Source organism: Dioscorea cayenensis, chromosome 5 (assembly GCF_009730915.1).
Source record: "Dioscorea cayenensis subsp. rotundata cultivar TDr96_F1 chromosome 5, TDr96_F1_v2_PseudoChromosome.rev07_lg8_w22 25.fasta, whole genome shotgun sequence".
NCBI lineage: Eukaryota > Viridiplantae > Streptophyta > Magnoliopsida > Dioscoreales > Dioscoreaceae > Dioscorea > Dioscorea cayenensis.
Window position 1 is genome coordinate 28,868,834 of NC_052475.1, and position 10,711 is coordinate 28,879,544.

Sequence of the window (10,711 nt, forward strand, 5' to 3'; positions counted from 1 at the left end):
TCAGGGTAATGACTAAAATCACTAAATTATGTCAATTCCTATTTGAGTCATCGGACTGTGGCTACAGTCTAGTCGCCACTCTCATTGCCCATTCGATCACTATCACAAACGCGTTAACATAGAGGATTTCTGGCTTGCACACCGACCATTGCCTTCCGCTGTCGCACAACACAACGGGCTCGTTTCTCACCATTCCCTCTTATATCCAAATAACTCCTTTATCTCCTTCTAAACTCCTCTCTTTCTCTTCTTCTTTATCTTCTCCATCTCCTTTTTCATCTTTTCAACCTTCATCTCCCTCATTTTCCTCCTTCTTCTCCTCCTCCTCCATTATCATCATCTTCTGTTTCCTTTCTTTCTTACTACTACCCAACTCATCTCCACTAATGAGCACCTCCCTTATCCCCATCTGCCCAATAAACAACACTTGAGCTACAAACCTCATTAGCAATTCAAATTCAAAAAACAAGCTCCTTCAAATTGTGAACCAAAAACAAGAAGATCATTGAATCAATTGCGGGTTAATACCAAAAAAGAGAGGATCAATGCATGCATCAAATCGCCTTCAAATTCTATGTGCCGCCATTGATGTGCATGCAAATAATCATGCATTCATGGGCTTGAGTCCATGATAGCCATACAGTTCACTGAAGTCTCCATTGAAGATCTTTTAACCCATGACATAGAGTGCATTAAGAGAATACATGCTTATTTCATTGCAAGCAGTGAGATTGAATCAAATGCAAAAGAAGCAGAGGTTGTGAATGCCAATGAGGTTTGTAGCTCAAATATTGCTTATTGGGTAGATGAATATAAGGGAGATGCTCATTAATGGAGATGAGCTAAGTAGAAGTCAGAAGGAGAGGAAGAAGAAGATGATAATGGAGGAAGAGGAGGACAAGGAGATGAAGGTTGAAAAGATGAAGAAAGAGATGGAGAAGAGAAAGAAGAAGAGAAAGAGAGGAGTTTGGAAGGAGATGAAGGAGTTGTTTGGATGTAAGAGGGGAATGGTGAGAGATGAACAGTGCACGGGTGTTGCTGACGAGGTGAGGCCAATGGTAAGGTGGCAAGCCAACTCAGCCTTCCGTTAACGCCGTTTGTAATAGTGACTTGATTGGAATGATTTATTTAGTTAAGTGATCCAAATAGAATTTTTTCTAGTTTAGTGACCCAAATAGGAATTGGGCAATACTTTAGTGACCAACTAGGTAATTTACCCTAATTTCAAAGCAAAACAACTTTTGGTAAAACATTTAGATTTTGTATTTAAAAATAAAGCACAAATCAAGAATGGACGAGAACATTGATTCGAAATATTTAGAATTAAAGGCACTTGTAGTCTATTATGTGATATATATATCTGCTCTGATAAAAAGTTGTTGCCTCGGAAAGATCAACCATTTTAACTAGTTACTTAGAGCAATAAAATATTTATGCTACAAATTTTTCCCAAAAAATTACAAATTTCCCCCAAAAAGTGATGTAATAACCTTACCGCAACTACTTATGTTGTGTCACACGGACAATGAATATGCAAACCATCTTCTCATTCTAGCTTGTTCACCATAAAAACAACCCCAAACTCCTATAATAAAATTTTGTAGAATTTTTTAGTCAAAGCAATCACGTGGCATATATGGTTTGGCATAAATGAATGTATTTTTAATTACAAAAATTTATTTCCTACTTTATCTGTTTAAAAATTTAGTTACTTAGTTAGTCTATTTTGGATGGATGCAACTTCTATCAACAAAAAAGTAGTGAAATAGAACATACAATTCTCATGGAACACTATGTGCGAGGATACACATGGCCCTCATGTGTAAGTGGTACAGACCAATTAACAACTGAGATGTAGACTAGGTTTACTGGACACACTAGCTAGGATAAGAGGCTTTCTGAGAGAGATTTTATCATGTTGTGTTTGTTTTATCTTTCTCATTGCTTTTCTACTGTTGTTTGAACTGTTTGTTATTTTCTATTAACCTTTATATCCAGTGGACTCAGTGTTTATTTATTTATGTATTTGCTTATTTTTAATAAATTCATAGTTTATTTATGTTAGTTCCGGCGATGTGGTTTGTGGTTTAGTGAACACTCACAACAGTCAAAGAAAAACTCACACAAACCAAGCAAGAAGGAGACACACAAAATTGGTAACCCAGTTCGGCGTCCTCTCGCCTATGTCTGGGGGCCAAGCCCGGAGAAAAATAATCCACTAAAAGAGGTGAAAATACATGAGTACAAAACACTTGTCACTCACTCACTCAACAATAATGAACAGTACCCTCTCTAGATTGTCTGGTGCTCACACACTCTCCTCCAAGAGTTCCCCAAGAGTCACACCTACAATCTACGAGCAAGGTAGCTTATATAGACGCCTCAACATCCCAAATATAGCACATACCTCTTTTAGAATCTCTGCGGCTACTAATTTAAAAACCTGCCGAAATTAGTACTGTGCGACTCCCCATTTGTAACATGAATCGATATTACGGCACTGATCACGACTTGATCGAGGTTACGTTACGTTGCGGACGACCTCAAGACCCATCAACCTCCCGGTCAGTGCTTAGTCCGAGTCGATGCGACCCAAATCTCCCGATCCCGATTGCCAGAACTAGCCTCACCTCCTCGGTTCCTCATCACGCGAGTCCCCTCGCAAAGGGCGCGTCCTTGTCGTCTTCCATGAAACTTGCCAAACTTAGTCTTCGATCCACCTAAATTTGGTCTTCGAAAGATTCTCCAAACTTGATCTTTAATTCACGCAAGTTTGGTCCTCAAATCTTCTTAGTTAATAGATCTTCAATCAATCATCAAGGATTCTTCAAATCATATCTTCAATTATTCACACCATGAATAAATCTTTCTTTAATTAAGCTCCACCATATTTAGTCTTCAATCAAATCACCCAAATATAGTCTCGATATGATCTTGTCTTGAGTTGTAATCGTTGCTAAAAATAACTCCACCAGAGATCTTTAAGATAACTTCACCATGATCTTCAGAGATATTTTTGAGCTCAGTGTTGAGAGACTTTCACTAAAAAAATAACCCATCGAGATCTTGAGATGTTTTCTTTGCAGACTCCAGTCTCCTTGGCGTGTCACGATCTTTAGCATCATCGATTATCTTTGTCGGCACTTGGCCATGCCCAGCTGGCTGCAGATGTCAAATCATGTCAATAAATAGTGCGGTTGCACTAACAATTTATTTTTTAAAAAATGGATAGATTAGTTTGTTAAATTTTATTGTATGCTCTATTAATTTCGTTTTTTTCCTTTTGTTTCTATTATAGTATAATTTCTCAAGGATCCAATGCAAAAGACTGGGTAATTTGAATTGCTATCAAATTTTGTATTTATTAAAATGAAATGAATTCTAAAAGAAATGATGATAAATAGATAAATAGAATATATGGTGATGAGAAAAACATGCAACAAGATCATGTGCATGAGAAATGAGAAGTCATAGTCATGTTGCTGTCCTACTTCACCCAATCCACACAAGAATAATTAAAACCTAGCCACCATAAAAAGTTTAGGAGCATTAATTTAATAACCCTCATTTTATTTAAATAATTTAATTACCCAAAGTCTTGCACCCATATATCCTCTAATATATAGTGTGGTTTATAACCTTAATACGTTTTCAATCTAAGTACCGTGCATATATATTATACCAAGGACCACTGTGAAAAAGATAAGCTACAAAACCCCACCCTCTCTTCATTCATGACCTCTTCTAGCCCTCTAAAACTTTAACCTTGATTCCTTCAATGTATTTATAACGTTCATTGTGACGTTTCATAATGAAGTGGTGGTCCTCATTATCTTCTCTTATTAATTTATAGGGAGAACTATGTTTCAACTCATATATATATAATTGCCCCACATGATCATGATAAATTAGAGGATGATTAAATGCAAATACTAAATTTTAATTAATTTCTTGTGATTAAATTCAAATGTATATATGTTGGGCCTTGCAATGCAATCCTATGTTGGCATATCTTTGTTTAAGTCGTGTTTATTTAGAGTTAAGTTTGAAGATGGGAATACATAAGTTTTTATGAACAGAAAAAAATATTAAATATAACGATTAATCAATACTAAAAGTTTTGCCCATATTGAAAAATATCGAAAAAAACTAATATATATATATATATATATAAACACACATCATCAATATTTTATTTTCAAAATATATTAAAAAAGCATGAAAAAAAGGTACACTACAAATGGTCCCTTGGGATGAAAATGAAAGAGTTAAATACACGGTGGGGAATGCAAATAAAAATGATAAACCTTCAAATTAACTTCTAATTTTTTTTATTATTTTTGACCAATTAAACAAATGTAGAGCATTTTCTTCTCCTTTAAAAATCATGTTAACAAAGTGACATATATATAACTTATTTAGCAAATTCTTTTTTTTTTCAAAATTTCTAAAGGAGAATTAAAAAAAAGCAAGTGATTACACACACAACTAGTGATTGCATAATCTATATATGTTTAAAAAGAGAAAAAGAAAATGAAAATTGTGTTTATTGTATTTTATTTCAAAATAGCAATTCTTTTCTTTGAAAAAACTCATCTAGTTGTGGGCCTTTGGCTATTATTTTCATGCAAGCACAACTAAACATATATTCTCCAAAACCCTTACCATTCTTCACCTCTCCAAGCACTAAGATCACCCACCAAATGACACCAATTTAGAACAACATATCACACGTGCGACCATTAATAGCGATGTCTACACAAATCACTTCCCTCCTTCCATACACCTAAAGATCAAACCCTAACTATTCTTTGTCAACTTTATCCTGTTGCATCCTCTATCTCTTCTTCTCATTATTTAAACCTCCTCATGCCTTACCAACGTTACAGCACTCTTCCTCCAATAATCTTCTTGTCTTCCTCTTGCCTTCAATTTTTATTTATCAACAAATAAAACAATATTATTATTATCCTTGTTCATAGTCTTCTTCCATTCTTTTAATTCCATCTCTCTATTTATACACTTATATATATATATATATATATATAAATGGCAAGTCTTACACTAGCTTCACCTTGCATCACCTCCACCATTTTCAACTCTGAAACAAGCTCCAACAATGGAAGAGATGACTCTTTCTCTTCATACCTGAACCTCATCAGAGAGAGCCTTGCAAAGACCAAACTGATAACTCCGGTGATACTCCTACCACTATGCAGATAAGCATAGGGAAAAACCCAAGGTGAAGATCGTGAGCTTGATATCTTCCGTGCAGAGAAGTACTTCAGTGGAGTAATGGACGGAGAAAGTACTAATATGGAAAAAAGTCCAGTGATCAGTTCTTACAAGAAAGAAGGCAAGATGATGAGCTTGAAATCAATATCAATGACTGAGAGCACATACTCGGAGGTTAGTGCCAACAGCCGCAAAACTCTTCTCCGAGACCACCGGAGGAAACTATCATCGTCGTCTTCGTCAAACGGGCGAAGAAGAAGGTTGTTGAGAGTTTTTCGGTGTTCTTGCTCTGGAAAAGATGCAACCAGGGTTGAAGAAGACATGAATGGGAACAAGAAACAAGGGTTCTTTGTAGAGAGATCATCATTTGCAACCAAGATAGAAGATGCTCTCACGTTCATGACGTTGAACTCACAAATGGGAGCAGCGAGAATGACGATTCAAAAGGAGACATTTGGTTCACCTTTCATTGAGAAAAGTGTCATGGTGTCAACCCTGAGAAAAAGTTTGACTTTGTTGACTCCTCCTCTGGTTACCAAGCAACAACAACAACAAGATGATGATGATGATGATGATGATGATGATGATGATCTCTTGAGTGAAACCAGTTCTGATTTGTTTGAAATTGATAGCCTTTCCATCAATGGGAGTAGTTTGTTTCGGCCGGAGACTGGGTATGAGCCGAGTGAGGCAAGCATAGATTGGAGTGTGACTACAGCTAGTGCTGGAAATGATGAACGGAAATTGGATATTCATGAAGGGAAGAGGCCTTCAAAGAGTGGTAAGCATAGCATGCTGCTTGGTTGCGCAAGCGAGAAGGCGGTGAACGTGACGTCGACGGAGAATTACAGCAAGAAGCCGGAGAGGCCTCTGAGCTCCATGAGTAATAATTATGAGCAAATGAGGAGTCTTCCTCCATTGCTGAGGTATCATGCTTCTCAAGCTGTTCAGTCACGCCATAGCTTGGACTTCACTCATGGAGGTCTCTAGTGTTTTATTAACGTTAGTTCTCCATATCTTTTATTTATCTTTCTTTCATCTTGAGATGTATATATATATATAGTTTGGAAAGAGTCTTTTAGACTCTTTAATAGTGTGTGTCAGTGCATGTGTGTTTTGTTTAGAAGCTAAGCTAGGTTGGATTTTGATTTGCAATGAATGTTTTTGAAGTTATATATATATATATATATATATATGTGAATGTGTTTTGCCTAGCTACTGTCATGATAAATAAAGATGATAGTGAAGCATGTGAAAATGAGATTAAATGAATTATTTTCTTCATCCATTTCACTTGTCATTTAGTGATGTTCAGTCCCGGGCACTGGTTTGAGTTTGAGAACTTGTTTTAAGTTGCTTTCACTTTATGAGGGGAGAGTACTACACATGAAGATGAGCCATTTTTTATCACTTAAGTACTACGCAATTATCTAATTATCTATCTTAGATCTTGTAATACTTTATCTTATGAATATACCATGGCCCGGGCAGAGTAAAAAATCATACACAAGAAAGGGTAAAATGAAACTTAATAAATCAAAATTCAAATATAATTAAAATTATATAATTATTTTTATTTTTTATTTACATAAACAAGTGGTAGAAAACATCAATAAAAGCAAATTTATAATTGAAACTTACAAATTTTAATATTTTGAAAATAATAAATAATTGTTTTATAATATAAATTATACAATCAAAGATATATTTTTCAATGTATGTTACAAAGTAATCAGCTAAAAATATATCACCAATTTTATTGTGTAGTCGAAGTTTTATAATCTTTATTACTATGAAATTTTTCTCCAAAATTGTAATTGAAATTAGTAAAATTAGAATCAAAATTAAGACATTAAATAAATAAATAAATAAATATAAAATAAATTTAATTTTAAATCAAATTATAGTCACAGCTTCTTCATTGGTTAAAAAGAGACTCAAGTCTCTTTTTATTTTTAGTTAATAAAAAATTGAGGAGATTAATTGTAAAACAGATGGGTAATTATTAAATAAATTTAATCACATTTTGATTGGGGGTGGGGGCAGGGGGCAATTGCCCCTTGGGCCCCTTTCCCACTACATGGTTCCACTAAATGTACAGATATTATTTAATGCATCTATACCTTAAATCTTTGAGTTAAATATATATATATATATATATATAAATACCAACTCTAAACTAGTTGGACAAAATAAAACAATACATCTCTTTAATAGGAGATGCTTGTCATCTATTAGTCCAAAAATAAAAAAATAAATATAAAACAATGCAAAACAATATACTTTTTATGTTCACATAATTTTGGATTGAATAGACATTATATTAAAATTAGAAGCACACAGACATAGGTATATCATGAAAATGATCTTTAGTATAAAAGGGGGGAAAGAATAAAATACAACAAAATTCTCTAAAATTAAACACAAACTAGCAAAAACAACAAAGAAATAGATCCTTGATATGCATGGCATGATCCCATAGACCAAGCCAAAATAATTCCCCCCCACATAAAATCAACAAAATGGCTTCAAGCCTTCAAATAGATGTGTTGGCCAGGCTGCCAAAACCACTCGCACGTGTGGTTGGTACATGCCTGGAGGTTTTCATTTTTGTTCTTTGGTTTTGCTCAAGTGGCCCTTCTTTTCACCGTCCTGCCCGTGAAAGAGAGGGAGAGAAAGCTCTGCCATGGAGCATGTCTTGTGGTTGATCTTCTTTCTCGCTTTCATTCATTTATTAGCATTTGTCACATCAACATTCAATGTGGTCCTTGTTTCAGATGCCCCTTCACTTCATTCTTCCATTCTTTGTCACCACAAATATTCATCAGTTGATCTTAAGTTTCCATTTATTCACATAACAAATTATTCTTCTTCAGTGTAACTAAATATATATATATATTCAGACAATTATTGGAAAAACTTTAACTTCATCAGCTTGTTCATAGTTTTTTTAAAATTATAATATTAATTTTTTTCACTAATTAAAAGATTTTTATCTATTGGTACTGATATATTGTATAAAATTTACATTGTGATATTAATGATTTTCAGTTATTAGAGTAAATTTACAATTGAGTAACTAGTAGTATTCACTTCATTATACAAGATTTACACAGTGACTAAGGATCAATCTGTGTTGATGGTTTGTTGTTGTGGTCATATCGTCATTCAAGTTGTGTATTTTTTTTAGAAAAAATTAATTATAATTTTTTCAAAGTTTTAAAACATCGTAGACAGACCCTATAACATTTGAATTTACCAGACAATTCCTCTTTTTTTTGACAGTTTACTTTTCAATTAATGCAGCTCACTTTGTCAGTTTATTCAATCTTACCAATATGTACTTCTCACTTAAAATTATAGGTTGTAGTTTAAAATTATGAGTTTATGCTTAAAATTATGGATTTCCGTTTAAAACTTTGAGTTTTCTGCTTAAGATTATAGGTTTCCGCTTAAAATTATATGTTTCCATTTAAAAAATTGAGAGACAATTCTGTCAATATCAGCCACCTTTATGTCAGTAAGGTTTGAAAAGTAATTTGCAAAAAAAAAAAAAGGTCATCTTAGAATTCTCAAAATTATAGAGTTTTTTGTGAATAACTTAAGTTTCAGAGAGACTATTTGTCCAATTTTTTTTTATTAAAGTGGATAAATAAGTTGTGTATATTCTTTGCATTTGTAAAAAAATATTTTTATAATTGTGGATATAATTTCTTCATGTTCTTTTGGTAAAGATGGGTGGATAAACTTATTATATTTTTTTGTGGATGCTGTTTGTTCCTCATCGAACGCGGTCATTTCGGTGTCATCGTCCAAGATTATTCTTTTATGATATTTTCATTTTGGATTTCTTGTTTTGCTGAATTATGATTAAAAAAAAAAGTGGAAATTGCCAAAAACACCCTGTAAGTTTGCAATATTGCCAAAAACACCCTGTTAGTTTTACACTCCCCAAAAACCCCTTCATTTTGAATACAGATGATTTTTTTAAACCCCAAACATCTAACGATTGATTGATAGAGTTAATTTGGAATTTTTGGGACGAAATTGTCCCTGCGTGGGAAGTTGTGGCAAGTGTGACGAGGGGTTTTGACTATAATGCCCTTTAGGGTGCTGATAAGTTTCTATTTAAAAAAATGAAGCTTCATTTAAAATATGAGGTATGAGGTTACATTTTAAAAAAATGAGTTTCCTATTTAAAAATGAGTTTTTTTGTTTAAAAAAATGAGTTTTTGTTTAAAAAATGAAGTTTTCTGTTTAAGAAATGAGGGTTTCGTTTAAAAAAATGAGTCTCTGTTTAAGAAATGAGTTTTCGTTTAAGAAATGAGGTTTTTGTTTAAAAAAATGAGTTCTACGTTTAAGAAATGAGTTTTTGTGGTGTATTTATCACTTTCCCCAAAATCTCTTTTATTCGAGTTAAAGTTTTGGGCCGATGAGGACAAAGCATGCGGCTCACAATCAGCGATCAGCGTTGCGTGAAAAATGGGATTTCGAACTACGAATTTTGATCTCCACCTCGATCTAGATCTCGATCTTGCCGGAGAAAAAGGTGCAGACCTTTTCGATCGCCTTCGCTCGACGACGAGGGAGCATCGCGGTCTTCCCGAGGGTCGACGGACGAAGAAGATGAAAGAGATGAGGTCGAGCGGCGGGGAAGGCGATGAAGGCGAAGGCGGGCGAGATCGAACCCTCATCGAGCCGCTTCCTCCCTCCGTTCCCGTCGCGACTTAGGCGCCCATGGATCGAAACCCGGGAATGATCCCTAACCCCTAACCCTATTGCTATCCATGTTGCGGTCTCCAGCGATCGAGAATGGTTCCATTCGAGTTCAGACCCGTCTTATCCGAGCGTCGCTATCAAGACCTCACCACTCCGACCGTCGAGGAACGTCACTCAGCCGGATGCATACGCCGACAAAGTTTCTCCTTTAAGACCCCACACGAGCGAGGGCCACCTTGAAATCGCTCGCCCGGATCCGGAGCTCGGCACTCAGCGTTTCGCGAGATCGTCGACGATGAGATACTCAATGTCCCTACTCAGATGAGGGTTTCGTTTAAAAAAATGAGGTCTCTGTTTAAAAAAATAAAGCTCTTTGTTTAAGAAATGAGTTCTCTGTTTATATGCTTGTTTGTCTTTGTTTAATTATCTATGTTTTACATTTAATATATTGCGTTTACGTTTAAAAAGTGCTTAAATATCGTTGTTTTTTTATTTAAATATGTACGAGTGCAACCTTTCGATGCCTTAGCTCGACGACGAGGAGCATCGCGGTCTTCCCGAGGTCGACGATGAAGAAAATGAAAAGAGATGAGGGTCGACGACGGGGAAGAGCGATGAAGGCGAAGGCGGCGAGATCGAACCCTCATCGTGCGCCAGCTTCCTCCCTCCGTTCCGTCACCGAGCTTAGGCACCATGGATCGAACCCCGGAATGATCCCTAACCCTAACCCTATTGCTATCCATGTCTGCGGTCTCGC

At 35.2% G+C, this 10,711-nt stretch overlaps 1 protein-coding gene across 1 annotated transcript; it reads left to right on the plus strand.

Moving 5' to 3' along the window:
• The first annotated feature begins 5,240 nt into the window (after window positions 1-5,240).
• Window positions 5,241-6,404, plus strand: LOC120262002 (protein PHYTOCHROME KINASE SUBSTRATE 2-like). Its single transcript, XM_039270039.1, has one exon. The coding sequence runs from the start codon at window positions 5,296-5,298 to the stop codon at window positions 6,223-6,225; it is 930 nt and encodes a 309-aa protein (XP_039125973.1). The 5' UTR covers window positions 5,241-5,295; the 3' UTR covers window positions 6,226-6,404.
• The last annotated feature ends 4,307 nt before the right edge of the window (window positions 6,405-10,711 follow it).

Coding starts and splice junctions, on each gene's coding strand:
- LOC120262002 (XM_039270039.1), top strand. CDS start 5,296: ATGGACGGAGAAAGTACTAATATGGAAAAAAGTCCAGTGATCAGTTCT.